This window comes from Pithys albifrons, chromosome 6 (assembly GCF_047495875.1).
Source record: "Pithys albifrons albifrons isolate INPA30051 chromosome 6, PitAlb_v1, whole genome shotgun sequence".
In the NCBI taxonomy this organism is placed as follows: domain Eukaryota; kingdom Metazoa; phylum Chordata; class Aves; order Passeriformes; family Thamnophilidae; genus Pithys; species Pithys albifrons.
Window position 1 is genome coordinate 48,602,234 of NC_092463.1, and position 15,269 is coordinate 48,617,502.

Sequence of the window (15,269 nt, forward strand, 5' to 3'; positions counted from 1 at the left end):
TAATTTCTTCTTTGCTGTCTTTTAAAGTCCACCTTCTGTTTGGTATGTCACTTTTTTAAGTGTCACTCAGCTAAATTTCCATTTTATAAAGTCGTCTGTTTTGAACATGCTTGGATCAAATTGCCTTTTAAAATATCTTTTCAAAAAATGCTTTTCTTGCCTTTCTCCATCCTTCTTGTTTAGCCTCTATTGTTAAATAACATTGATGCAGTATTTCATCTCCATTCTTTTGACATTAGATGCTTTTTTCATCTTGCTTCTTCCTTTCTTTTAAACTGCACTCTTTTACTTTCCTTTCTAATGTCGATATCCTGTTGCAAAACTTGTGTCAATGTTGTCTTACATATACTGTCAACATGTATATTACTCTGCTCTAGGCACACTTCTGATAACAGCAGTTGTTCTGTAGCATGAATTCTCTCCCATACTTTCAACTTGCTTGAAGAAGCAGGAATTTGAAATATCTAAACGTTGTCCCAGCTTTCTTTTGACCACTTACACGTGTGCAGCTGAGGTCACCGTATCGTTGCTTATTTGGGTTATTTCCCTTTGTTTTTCCATCAACTTTATGCCCTCTTTATTTTTCCTGTGTGGAGGTCGTTGTCCCTATCATTTTCTACTATCTTTTTATTGCTGGACCTAATTTGAAATTGAGTGAGACAACTGTACTTTTTTTCTAATTATTTTTTAGCAGGAATATTATTACTGCTAATATAAAGAATACGTGGTTTATACAGTAATGGGGTCAGTTGTTATCACTAACTCATTTGCATTTGAGCTGTCTTTGCTTATGCTCATTGTTTCAAGAATAAGCTCTGCCTTAAAGAGATCATGTGCTAAAAAACATGACATCAGAGAGAGAAAGAAGCAGCAAGCAGATAGGGGAGGTGTGAGAAGGGCAGGATAATAAGGACTAGACAGTAGAGGTAGAATTCTCAAATATGGTATTTCTGGTTTTGCAAAGGAATCCTGGCAGAAGGATAAGTCTTAAAGGCTGGGCACTGTGAGCTTCTTTCTGGCAGTGGGGGTGAAGAATGCTTTCTTTTACAAGTGGTCACTCTCCACTAAAATTAAAAATATGTCTGTAAGTAGAGGAAGGAACTGAAATAGCCCAACCAAAGAAAAGAGAATCATTCTGTATTTTTGTATGCCTTTCTCCTTTGTATTGTTTTGATGCCATGAGAGGTGTTAGTAATAAAACATCTCAGCAGGTCTGCATTTGGTTCCCTGCTTCAACATGGAGGTGTGTATGGCTTGCCAAATCACCTTCTACAATGCATTTTGGTGTCTAAAGACTCTTTTCAGAACAATTTAAGTGCTCCTCAGAACCTCAGTAAATGTTTGTCAGCATCCATAGGAATGAATTGCCTTTAAGCCTCTCATTCTAATACCTTGGTTTTCACTCCACAAAGCTAAAGTAGCACTTTGATGCCTCACAGAATTGTTATGCAATGAAAGGTGTAATGCATTTCAGTTACTGTAGTAGTAAAAGCTGTACAATTACCTCTGAGAGAAATATTAGTGGTTCTCATTGAAGATTCATCTCAGGTAGACAAGCATGTTTAATTTGTGCTGTTGAAGGAGGAAAATGATAAATCAGTGGGAAAAACCTGAACTCTGATCTTAAAGATTAAAAAAAAGGATATGTTTTCAGAGCAGAATGTAAGTCTGAGTTCAGAGCGTATTCATGTCCCTGTCTCACATTTAATCTAGCTAGCAGGGACATAGAAGGTAAGCTCTAGTAACCTGAGTGCATGCACAGGATGCCTAGATGGCTTATGCTCGGGCTAACAGCTTGTGCTATAGCCCATGCTGTCATCTTGTATCATCTTGTTATTACTATTATCAGCTTTGTAAACTAATTTCTGCAAGCTATGGTATAGTTGTACCTTTATTTTACAGTGCTCATACATGCATTCAGGGCAGTGGCACTGCTCCTTCTCTCTAGATAGAGTGCAACTTGCATCTAATGCTTGCAAATTAGGAAGAAGGGAGAGACTGAAAATGTTGATCTCCATCATTAAGATATTTGTCACTGTATGGGAGGTGTGAGAGTGAAATTCGTGAGAGAGGACTTAACCAACCTGTGTGAGGTAAGTCACAGCTAAATTCATCTGACAGCATATTCTTTTCATAAAGATCCCCCCAGGAAGCGTGTGGACTCCCCAATGTTGAACAGGCATGGGAAGAGACGGCCAGAAAGAAAGTCGATGGAGGTGCTCAGTGTGACAGATGGCGGCTCCCCAGTCCCTGCTCGCAGAGCTATTGAAATGGCACAACATGGACAGAGGTGGGTCTCTGCTTTACCCAGGAGTCCTGCCTGTCTGGGTTTGCTGCTTCCATTTATACTATACATACAGAGAAGCTGTGGAGCTTTTCTGTTCACACCGGCACTCATTGCAACTTCCAAGCACATTCGCAACATGGTCTGGCAGCCAACTGTGCTTGTGCATGCAGGACCAGAAGTCCTGCCAGGGGCCTGAGGGTTCTGTTTGCTTGCAGTTATTCCTCAGGAAACCACCATGTCCTCTGGGCAAGATTCATCTCCCCTCTTTTTAATTGTTGAGAACATAGGCATTAACTAGGCAATGGGGACATGAGGGCTTTGGAAGGTCTCAGGTGCACATGTCCTGTCAAACAGGATAATTACCCTCTGCTTGTTCTTTTCAGTTTCCATAGCCTACAACAGGAATCTAGGTGACTATCTTCGATCAGGTTCCTAGCTTTTGGGCACCTGAAGTTAAATGAGATGAACCTCACCCTCCATGTCATCAGAACAACTTGTATCTGGAAAGCCCTGTCCAGGCATCTGTAAATGTTTCTAAAATGTGCAGTGTGAGCCAGCATGCATCTGACCCACATGGCTGTAAAGCGATGAACTATATATAATTTTACCTCTTTTCTATCTAAGAAAGTGTTCATCTTATGGAGAAACAGCAGAGGAAAATGGTGTCTCCTCAAAGCAAGTTCTGGGGGAGTAAGTGAACTGTAGAAATTCACTTACATGAACCATGAAAGTTGATTGCCCAGTCCCTATGACTAGCCTAAGAGAAGAACATGGCATTTGTTTTCACTCTTGCATACATCAATCAATATAAAAGACCACTTCACATATATGTATGATGATAATGCTGTAACTTCTGTTTCTGCTTTGACATGATTTTTTTTTGTTCAGCTCTTAAGGTCTGTTCAAAAAGAGCCTGTTGTGCCCAGAAGCTCTCTTTGCTGACTGAGAGCTGGGTGAAGAACATGAAGTAATTTCACAGATATTGCAGAGGCCCCTAGAATTGCTGGAAAGTTTTGCTGGCAAATGTTACAGTTCTATCTACAGTGACAAAAAAGTGGTGATTTCCAGAATCTGCTAGGACATATTTCAGGCTGGATATCTGGCCTGAAATATGAGATACACTGCCATAAAGACTTTTCATTGTAGTGTAGGTTGGAAAGCTCTCTTGAATATGTGATTTCCTTTGGTGCGAGGTCTGGGCAAAGAAGGTGTTCAGGACAGGGTGTACTCTGTGTTCCTATAAGCCTCAGAGTGGGAAGGATGAACACAACACTGACTCCTTGTTCAGCCTGCAGTGTTTGATCTGGTATGTGGTAGATGCATGGGCCAGGAACCTCCCAGAGCAGGCAGAGGTGAATCACTTTCCCCCACCCCAAGGCTGCCTGTGAGTTGCAGTATTCTGCAGCTGTTTACAGGAAGTGTCCAACTGATTACAAAGTTTTCTGAGAGCTGAAACCTTTTCTTCCAGCTCTCAGCTTTGACTTTGGACTCAAAAGCCTGAAGAGGCAAAGCTGTATCTTGCTATGCAAAGTGTGTCTTTTGCTTTTATATGTCTCACTCAGTTCTGCACAAGGAAACAAGTGAAATCAAAAGGTCAGGGATGAGTTCAGAGCAGAGACATATCCAGGCTACATACCAATAAAGAAGGGCTGTGGCTTAAGGAGGAAGCAAAACCTGCCAGGCACAAAAGAGATATGGGGCAATGCATACCACAACTCAGGGATGGACATAAAGGTGTGATTAAGGGTGGAGAAAGGGATGTAATAACACCATGATTGATGATGATGGACATGGCAGTGCTTGTTTTCAAGGGGGTTAAAGGGAAGATGTTATTTTACTCCACGTGTGAGCTTCCATAATTCATACCATCCACATGCACAGATGACAACAGCACATTTTGTGTTGCTGGCAGCACAGTCGTTTATAACATGAACTGGCTTCATTAACGAACACCACGGCATGGGGATTGTCTTGGGACGATGCATTGCTGATGGGGCACCATCTGTCAGAACAGTCACTAATAAAATGACAAGTGCCTTCCACCAAAAATGGGGATTTTTAATGGCTAGTCTCATATTACGTTCCATGAAATGACCCACTGACAGTGGATTTTACAGCAGTAGGATTTAGATCCCAGAGGTGGATGCTTTTTTAAGATGATTTAGTCTCAAGAGATGACTACTCAGTGTTTTTGTCCCACAATAATAGGAAGGTGGACCATGGAAACTAGTCTCCTGTTTAGACACAGATGACTTGTGTAAACATCCAGAGACACAGAGCCATTGCTTTTATCTTGATCTGGCAAAGATGCACTTCTAACCAGTGGGCAAAACACACCCAAAAGTCTTGTGATTTACTCCTACTGCCCTCTTTCCCAGTAATAAACAGATGTTTGCTTGCATAAAGAGGATTTATGTTCTAACCTCTGGTTTAAATGCCTGTGTGATGAACTGTGCTTTTGGTAGCCATGTGGGGGCCCTATGAGTGTCTGGTCTTAGCTTGTTTAGGGCATATCTTTCCGCTGAAATTTGAAACTTGGCAGCCTTCAACCCTACAGGCTGAGAAAGTATTAAGTGCAAAACATAATCCTTCAGTGCTTTAGTTTTGAATAATGGACGAGAGGATCTCAGCATAAAGGCTACTTGTTGAGCTTAAGAACTCCTTGAAACGCATATGCTGACCTCTCCAAGTATTTTCCATTGGGTCTTTGTATATGGCAACGTTAGTATGCACAAACCCTGGCCACCCTAAAACTGGTGACTAAGTTTTGTTAATTGTTGGGTTTCCCTGCTAGTTGTCAACTAAATGGATTCATTATTGTATCTTAATTGCTTCTGCTGTTCTGATGTCCCCACCTCTCAGACTATCTGGTATTTCACTGAAATGTCAAAAGGAAAGAGGTAGTTTCTGAGCTTAGTTTAACATCTGCTAATTTGTCCCTTGCGCTAAAAGCACACAGACTAGGAAGAATTCCATGGGAGCTAGAATCTGTTGGGAATATGCCAGAAATTTTCAGTAGCTTTGCTGTGAGAGTCCAAAACTATTCTAAAATGGGCTTCATTAACTATTCATTTTCTTCTAGTTATTGAAGTGGAGAGCTAGCATGAAAGATGAGCTAACATTAGGAAGCAGTGTTCTGTGAAACAGTGAACCATATTACCACTGAAACGTATTACAGAGAGCTGCCCTTTTAGTAAAGCATAGGCAATGTTGCTTCTAAGCTGCAGGGATTCAGACCCAATATGAAAAAGAAGGGCATTTCTCTATACACTGAGTATAGGAGAGTTGGAAGTTAAGTGCTAGTGGACCCTACAAATAGAATACTAAATGGATTACTATTCCTCCAAGAGGCTCTATGGTCTGATTTTAACCTTTTTCCAGATTGTACTTAGTGTTGAGGTTTTCTAGAAAAGTCTTGAGTAATGAATGCTTTGCAATTTATGCCTTCAGGCATGTTATGTTTTCCCTGGACAATATGACAAAGTAGATGGTACCTGGGTTTTAAATTGGATAAAGCAGAGTTACAAGTATGCATGGGGGAAGTCATCTTAGATCTCGGAAGTCAGGCAAAGATAATGAACTTCAGCTCTGTGTAGGTGTGAGCAATAGCTGTAAAGTAAAAGAAAGGTTTTTCAGAACATTGCTTAAAAGTGGGAGGATGGGTTGGGGGGCTGGGTGTCCAGCATTGCTTCAGGTGACTCTCTTTTATAAAAATGTCCTCAGTAGTAACTGTGTTTTCTCGCTTTGTTCCTGCCATAGTAAAACAATGTTCAGTAAAAGCCTGGATATCTCTGAAGCCAATCCCAAATTCAACAAAGAAGAAAGGTATAAACACTGACAATATGTTCCTCTCCTCTACCTCACTGCTGAGACCTTAAAGATGCAGTACTTACCTTCTCCGTGTGGGGACAGAGCTGTTCTGTTCTCTCTATAGAGAGAAGCAGAAAGGATGGTATTTTTACAGCCCCACACCATGTATGGTTTTGTGTAGTACCATTCCTTTGCGGCCATCCCCAGTGCAGCCTGGGACTGTACCAATGATTTCCCCACTAAAATTTCATCCTACTGCTATTTCTGGTTCCGTTCTGCTGTGATTGAGGATGCCCAGGGCAGAAGATGCATTTGCTAAGACTTCCTTGGGAAGGATTGGAATATAAAACACTAGGAAAGTCCAAAGTGCTCTACTCCCAGCATTAGAAACAGCAGCACAACTGAGTCAGTGACAACAATGGTAGGAAACTTTGGAAATTCAGTCTAACAGAGCCAAATGTTAAGGACCTGTAGGTAAGACACAAACTCCTTAAGACTACCCAGAGGACACAAGGAAAATATGAGAAGTTTTTGAAGGATGATTCCAATCTAGCAGTTCAAGTGACAGATGGCGAAGAATAACAGAAAGGGTAACTCCCAACTGTGAATACAGGTACAATGGAAGACAGGCAGGCCACCAGAGTTAGGGAGTTTAAGTGGATTTACGTGGGTCCATGAACACAAAAAAGTTTAGACTTCTAGGAAGGTTTTTAGTGAACATGTTATTTCTAAAATTTTGGTCTCTGAGGAAGAGAATTTTTCTCTATGTTGAAAGCTGTCATCCCAATGGAAAACTGTTCATCAAAATGTAGTCCTTATACATAACCCAAAGGTTAGTAGTATGACATATGATTCAAAAAGGGAGAAGCAATGGCTTCCTTAAAGGAACCTATGGACTTGGCAAACCATTCTTTTTTCTGTTTTCCCTTTTCATAGAAATCTTTCTATTTGAAGATAAGTATGACCTTTAAGCCTCAGGAGACTTGCAGGATGTGTGAGACAGCCCCTGTTTTGGCCTTTTGCAGGCTAAGACAGTCTTTTGTAGGTAGCATTTCAAGTCCTGAACCTGCCACAGTGAAGAACATCAAGCATCTGCCGGAGAGATTGTGCATCATTTGCTGTGTAAAGCACCATCTTTAAGATGCCAAAATACTAGCAAGCATTGGACCTGAACTGTTAGCAACCTGTTAGTTCCACAACCATGAAGAAGTAGTGGTTATACAGCCTTTAGTGTCTGGGCCTTCCTGGACTGTTAGCATAGACATGGAAATTCCTGCTCCTTTCTCTGATTCCCCCTATATGCAAGTTCTGTTCTTGAATATGTGACACTTCTTGCATATAAAGTTAGTCTGAAGTTACTACAAATATGAGCTTTTTCACAGTAATTGAAAGTCAGGTCCAATAAGAGAAATGCAGAAATTTTATCTGTGACAAGGACAGGGGTCTTTCAGCAGATTTCCTATCACTATTCCTTGTCCCTCTGTTCCAGCCTGGCAGCAGCTACAGCTGCGTTAGGAGCAGAGGAAATGACACTTCAGTAAATTCTGGGGGAATTTCTTAAATCCACAGTGTCATTTCATGCTCTCTCTCAAAGGTGGTATTTTTCAGACAACAGGAGGAGAAGGTTAGAGCACTGCATGAGGATCACACAGGGTCCTGCTCGTTCAAGGACCAGACTGATTTTTTGAGGATCACATTCACTGTGATCTTACCTCCCTCCCACTTCTAAGAGTTGGAATGAAGGACCTCAGTGGTGGGAAGAACCTGGATTCTAGATCTGTGCACAACCACATGGAAAGAAGGGATAGGCAGAGAGAACCTCAGCAAAGTGGGGTCAGATAATCAGGGTGGCCATTAAATTTTGGCCAGTGTTTAATTGTCCAATTTTATGATACGTTTTTTAAAGGAATACTGCATCTTTAAGGGTCCCTTCCCTCTAGATGCACATGGTTGTCTTAGTAGCTGAGGCCACTGTCCCTTTCTTTTTCTTTTTCTTCCTTTCTGACTTTTTTTCACCCCCTCTTTCGGTGCTTCTCTTCTTCTGTATCTGGGTTGCTGCAGCTCCGTAGTTCACTTGCTTCAATATTATAGGGAATGCACATGTCTGCGCTTCTGGGTCTATTGTGTCCTGGGATTGTTCATTTTTTTTAAAAATCTCATTTCCCTTTTTCTTTACCCTGTTGTCAATTTGCCTTCCATTCTCTTTGTTAACCTCTTCAGTACCTTCTCTATTGGGAAAATGGCTTGAAAGAAACATTATTGAACCTTCTTGCACCCATTCTATTCACATTTGACTATTCTGCATGTATGAATATGGGTGAATTTTCTGTATAAATATACACACAGGGTCCAGTATACAATGGGTGTCAATTTGCTCTTCTCAGTTACATCACTGTAGATAGATTTGTACAGGTACAATTGAGGACAGCATTTGCCCTAAATATGTGCATATATTTGTATATATGTGAATTAGATCTTACCTAAATTGGCACTCCAGACTGAATTATAAGTGGAGTGTCACTCAAACACATGAAAAAGAACTTACTGTAATGCTTCTTTCCACTTCTCTATCAATTTGTAGCACAACAGCTTTTTTGTCCTTTTCTAACTACATTTTCATTTTTACTGTTCTCAAAACTGCCCTGGTTGCCCAGCCCAGCAATGTTGATGTAACTGGAGGCATGGCTAGTTGCACTGAGCAGTAAACTGTGAAATCTACTGGGCATATATTAAATTTGGCATTTCTGTTGGAGACTGTCTTGTAGAGAATGGATTTTCCTCATCCAGTCAGAGGTGGCTCTGGCAGCTTGGGAGCCTGTTATTGAAAATGGAGAGAATGAGAGAAAGTAAATGACAGAGAGGAAAAAAAGCATTGCATCCAACTTGAAAATAATTTGGCTTAATAACACCAAACTGGTTTTTTATTTCTAATCTAATCTTTGTTAATGTGAAAAGGTGGTGACACTTTCCTGTGATTGCTTATCTGCACCCCTGAAAACTTAATAACCTGACTATTCTTTTCCATTTTGAATGCTTTGGTTAGTAGTTAAAAATTAAGAATACTGAAGTTTTCAATTGTCAGTAGCCTTCAAAGTCAACATGTCAGAGATTCAGGCTGCTTTTAGAACTGCTTTTTCAGACTCTTTTCAGTGCAGCATTTATTTATTCTCCATTCATGTTTGAAAGATTTCCTTTGCAACCTGTAAGACTCAGAACCTGAATTTATTTTAAATGAAAAATGAGATCCTGGAGCACAAGATGGCATCCACAGAGATAAGTGCTGGGTTGCTGAGCTGGTATGTTCTACCTGAAGTGAATTCCTGACTATAAGACCATCATGACTAATAAGGCAGTATCAAAGCAGATTCACAGCTTGAGCTACAATCTTGTACCCTGGGCTCCCAGGCTGGCTCAGAAATGCATGCTTTAATAACCAATACGTTTCACAGTTCATTCATGGCAAAAAAGTACCTCTTACCAGGCCAGCTTGGGGGACAGAGGGACACTGCACTGAGCAAACTGGGAACAAAAAGAACAATTTCCTTGATAGCATTGTGATATAACTATGCCTTATGTAAGAGGCCAAAAAGAAATGCAGCATGAAGTGTGAACCCCACTGCTCTGCTGACCGCTCTAATTGGGATTTGACGGGGAATATTTTTTACAGCTTTAGTATGTCCCTCTCCGTATTCCCCAGTGCCAAAGTTCAATGTGTCTGCAATATTGTGAGTGGGACAAAAGTTAATTTCTATTAAATGAAACTGTCCCCCTAGTGTTCCTGGTCTCTGAAGACATAGGCACCGGTGGCAATAATTATGACCATTCAGTTCTCCGAACAGTATTTCACTCTGCTTTTCCTTACTCTTCTCTCCACCTGCCTCCACAACCCTCTCTCTTTCTTTCTCTCTCTCCTTCTCTCTTCATTTTCCCTTTCCGAGGATGGCGAGTGCTGATCCATTGGGGTAAGCTCTAGTTTTGGATTATTCCTGTTGCGGGACCTGTTGTATCTTGTAGAGGAACTTTTCAGTTGCAATTTACAAATACAGTACAGGCTCATACACATCAGTGAATGAAGTGTTACAGCAGGGAGAGAGAGAGAGAGAGAGAGAGAGATGTGGGAAGAAGCATTTTGGTGCTTTTGTGGGTGTTTGTGAGCTTTTATGTTGGACTCAGACTCCATATAATTTACTTCTGGGTTCTTTTTTGTTCTCTTATTTGTCCCTCTGTGTCAATGTGTGTGGGCACAGAGAACTATTCTCAGACACTGTGCAGGTACCACAACACCTTCTGAGAATGAAACTCACTTATCTGTTTATCACTTTTGTATCTGTTTGGTATCCTCCAGTTAATTTTAATCCTAATTTTTTCCATTTTTCTTCTTCTTTCTTTCTGTTTTGTTTTTTTTAATGAAACTGAATCCCATCCATGTTATTAAAAAATGATGGGTATTCCCTTTCTTGTTACAATATGCTTCCTGAAGAGGTGAACAGATGGTTTAGAGACAGACACATTTTCAAAGCTCTTTATTTCAATAAAGACGATATAGGTGCAACTAAGAATGCAATCACACTTCAAATTAAAGTTGCGTTTACCAATACTTAAGAGAAGGAGAATATTATATTAATAAATGATTTAATAAAACCATTGTAATAGATCATTACAGACTACAGTAAAAGCTTCTTGAGAGGGTACATATGGAGAGAGCTAATTAGCACCAGTAAACATTTACTTCTCAGTTTTGTAGCATGGTTTACTATTTATTAATTCTTTCTAAACATTTATAAATAAAATTCCAGTATAATTGGCCAGTTAAGGAAGGTGATGCTGTTCAACATCACCCTCTGTATGCACTGAAAGGACAGAGAGGTGTGTTACCAACAGCAGTGCTCCCTTCTCTGTACTCTTTGTAAGGCTTCATCTTCCAAGCAGTTACTACTGTGAGCAGACCTGACTTAAGCATAAGTATTCCCAGTAAGAGGTGTTACAGTATTACTTGCACTCTTGGGACTGTAAGACAGTGAAACAACAGGGAATAAGGAAGCACAGTTTTTAACTTTCAGACACCCGAGAGTAATAGTGATGATACTTAACAGACCCTGACTGCTCACCTGCAACAGGTCAGTTGCAGGGGTCTCATACCCTTAAATTCAGTTTAGATTGTTTTTGATTAAGTGTGAGCAAGGAAAGGGGAGTATCAAATTCCACCCAGTTTATGCTTGAAGCAAATAAAAGGTTGGCTGGATATTTTTTGGAATGACTTTCAAAACTACACGTGGAAACCAATTCAAAATTTCCAAGGCATTTCACCCAGGGACACAAGTCTGATGCATTACTGCACGCTGCATGCATGCTGCAGGCTCCTTTTTGGAAGCATGGCTCCAGCTTGACCAGCTTAGAGGCTGTTTTCAGCATCCTGGTAAAACTGTGCTATGAAAGCAAGTTCTGCTGGGACTGCAACAAAGCACTGAACTCCTTTTGGATTGTAAAATATTTCTGTGAGATGGTTATTCAAAGAAGAAACAAATTCCAAATCTGATCTGAATGTGGCTGCAAAACGTTTATGCTCTACTGGTGTGTGCTAGCAGATGCACCGTTTAAAGCAGTTGAAAACTAATCTGAGAGAAGGGCTCTGTAGAGATGCTCTGTACATGTGCTATATGTGTAGTATGGTTACCAGGTCAGCTGTGCTTTTCTGTCTTGTGTTTCTCTCCATCTACACCTCAGCAGTGTCAGGCTGCAGCCCTTCACCTCTTGTAGCTCTCAAGAAATTCTGCTGCTCTCTGAAACCAGCTGGAAACTGGCTGGCTAAAATGAGTAAAAAATTACTTTCAAATGAAGGACATTTTAACTTTGATACTCTGAAGTATCAAATATATTGTATAAGATATAAAATCATCACAGATGCAAACTACAGCTCACACATGTACATTTCGTTTCAGTCCTTTGCCTCTCTCTTTCATAGCTCAGACATCTCCAGATTATTGTCAGTCTGCAAAATGGGAGGAATAGCCTGTAATGGTCTCAGTGTCCACCTTATGTTTAGAGTGCCCTCTGTATCTTCCCCCTCCTAAACCTTGGGTCTAGCTACCTTATGGTTTTGGCAGAACAACTGTGTCACTTTGAAAGGGATTAAAGAGTCTCTTCTTGAGTCTCTAAATCTGGCAATTGTGTTTGAGGGAAGGCTCTTTATCTGAGCAACTGCACTGATTGTTCTGCTTGTATTTTCAACAATGTTTTGATGACTTCCATTGAGTTAGTGCATAAGCAATACAGCAGTGCAAAACACAGAGCAAAATGAGCCACACAAAATGCTCATAGTTTCCTAGATTGTTACATTTAGTATTAAGTTATTGGAATAATTATAGATTTAATACTTCCAATAACATTTAATGCCTGTAAAGACTCTTAAGAGGTCACTCACTAATAGATACTTCCCATTGAATAAATTCAGTTCATAGCCATGGAGATAAGACGATGTCATACTGTTTTCCTCTTTCCACACATAAGAGTCTACTATACTAATGTGCTGCTGGTAAGGCCTCAAACTTTCATTTTCTGGTGAGAGGGATAAAAATTTAAATTCTCTGTGCTTTCATTACAGCATTGCAGCATAATGCAACATTTTTATTACTTTCTTTTGGTCCTGTCCCAGTTCTGTCCACCTGACTCTGAGATACAGGAGCAGTGTGTGTGGTTGGTTTTTTTACAAACTGAATTATAGCATTGCTCAGCCAAGGTGATCTTGATGACAGGGAAAAACCTGTCATTTTTGGCTGTTAGCATTTTTTTACTGGAGTATAGAACCACATCATAGGCCAGGATACTGCATTCTTATAGCCAGCTTGGGAACTATGTCCCATTTGTAAAGATAAATTATGGGAGATTTGTTAAATTGAAAAAGTTGCAAGGAAGATCTCCTCAGTCTTTGTGTCATATCCCATACCAACACTTTCTGGTAAGGGAGAAAAAGTTTTGAAAATGTACAGCTCTCTTTTCACCCCAACATCTAAAATTAACAGGGGCTTCTTTAAACTCTTTTGACTGCTCCTATATGCAATTTCCAGTGTGGACAAACTGAAACCTGCTATAGGGCCTACTTTACTTCTTACTTATTTTGCATGTAAATCAGCAGCAGAAATAAAGCTTATTCAATAGCAATCATGTGGATACTGAATGCATTTCCAAGAGGATTTCATATTAACTCTCTCTTATGTCCCCTGCCTCAGGCTCCTAGGCTGGATGAAAACACAGTACACAACTATTTTTTCAGATATTGCTTCCAATAAGGAACTGGGAGTTGGGAGGTGGGGCCTGCCGTATTTTGCCCTCCACGTGTGTGATCATTGTTGTAAAAAAAAAATAGGAGACAATAGGATTGGGAAGGGAGAATTCAGGACTGTTGGCAAAAACTGATTGCAAAAAGGAAATAGCAGATGGGAACTTTTAATGAAGTATTGTGGAATTCAGGTGAGTGTCAGAGAGGACTTTCCTACCACAATTAAGAGTTGGTGGGAACATATCTTTTCAGTGTGTGTTTAATTGCATTTCTGGGCACCTGAATGCCTTCCATATTTGTCTAAGATAATCTATAGGCTCCTCTTGTAATTTATGGTTTGGAAGAAGCTTTTCCTGATGATTCATTCAAGCAAGATTTTAACTAAATGGACTTCCCATCTGTACAACACATCTGCGGTGCACTCAGCTACTTCAATTATAGGAAAGGCACATAAAGTAGCCTTTCAAAAGTGGAGCAGAGGGTTCTCCCCTTAAAATTACTTTGCATAAACCTTTATGAGTGCCCCTGATATTGATGGTACAAATTTAGGCTTAATCTAGTACAAAAGAATGCCAAGAGTGAGCTTCTAGCTTTTTACTGATGCACTATGATGTGCAGATTGAAGCAGGGTACAAGAAAAAACCTAAGTGGGGAGTTCCTGCATGAAATGAGTGCCTCAGATTTTCATGGTCCCAACCTAAATTTAATCTGGCAAAAACACTGTGCTGAGACTGGGCTTCTGTTTCACCTACTTATTGCGATGGACAAACTGCAATGAGATAAAAAGAAAACCATTAGCAAGTAGTTTCTGCAGAGGATATAAATAGAGAAAACAGAACCTGCCATTGTGTTCAGTTGTAGCTTACTCTTTCCTTGGAAATATTTCCTCTTTTGCAATTCACATATTTTTTAAGAATTGTACTGCTCACATTTTTTTAGCAATCTCTATCTAGGAGTCCATTTTAGAGACTGATTTTCTTGTTTTATTCTATAAGAGCAGAAGAGAATAAACTGACATAGTTTATGGTCTAAATTTGTTTTATATTCTCTGTGTAGAAGCTGATACCAGCTATCTGACCTATATCAATTTTTAATATATATGGGTATGCTTCCATACACACACACACACACATGTATACCTGTACACCAAGCATGGTGTTTTCCAAGCATATCCAGGAATTTCACCTTTTCACGTTTGCTATCTGGAGTCAAGTAATTGCTCTTATGGCTCTTACTATAGGTGAAACATTGGTAGCTTTGCTATACTGACATATTGTTGCATGGTGGTTGTGGAAAAACTAGGTTCTTAGCCAGGTCCTCTCTCCTATAAGAAGTCTTCAAGACAACTTTTTTGTTGTTGTTGTTTAAAAAAGATAGAAAGCAGCTCCCTTTGGAGCTCACTCATATACAGTCACACACAGGGCGTGTTCTTTCTGCTGGGCAGCCCTCCTCCTAGAAACTTCTTCCGCTGAAATGTTTGTGCAGTTTGGCCTGTCTGTTCTTTCACCACATTTAGCATAGCACATTTGCGCAATTTATTGTCTGCAGTTGACGTTTTTCACTGGTGACATTTGCTGGAGAGCATAAGAGCATGATAGTATAGGTGACCTGGTCAGCAAATTGGATAGTTTACTGTTCCTTGACTGGCCTCTTTTTGAGGGGACCCAAGCTGTTACCTTGATAGTAGCAAAGTCATCAACAACAGCAGAACTCATTATCCATGCAGAAGACCTGGTTTGTTTAATGCAGCAGTAAGAAATCTTGCTGAAGAGCAAAGACGTGAAATCCATCAGTGAGAAACTGGAAAGGGTTAAGCCAGTGTGATCTTTGATTTCAGTGGGAAGTCATCACATAGAAAATGATTGTGTGCGTGGATCAAGGAGACTTGTTTTCGTA

General features: G+C 40.1%; 1 protein-coding gene across 8 annotated transcripts in view; it reads left to right on the forward strand.

Annotated features, from left to right (window-relative positions):
- The window catches only part of BRSK2 (BR serine/threonine kinase 2), a 320,507-nt gene that overhangs the window by 268,294 nt on the left and 36,944 nt on the right, over positions 1 to 15,269 (forward strand). For 5 of the 8 annotated variants that reach the window (XM_071558782.1, XM_071558784.1, XM_071558789.1 and 2 more), the window contains exons 12-14: positions 2,140 to 2,290; positions 6,047 to 6,112; positions 10,036 to 10,059. In XM_071558782.1, the coding sequence (XP_071414883.1) occupies positions 2,140 to 2,290; positions 6,047 to 6,112; positions 10,036 to 10,059 (241 nt within the window). The remainder of the gene's footprint in view (positions 1 to 2,139; positions 2,291 to 6,046; positions 6,113 to 10,035; positions 10,060 to 15,269) is intronic. The other 3 variants (XM_071558783.1, XM_071558787.1, XM_071558788.1) reach the window with 1 other exon arrangement.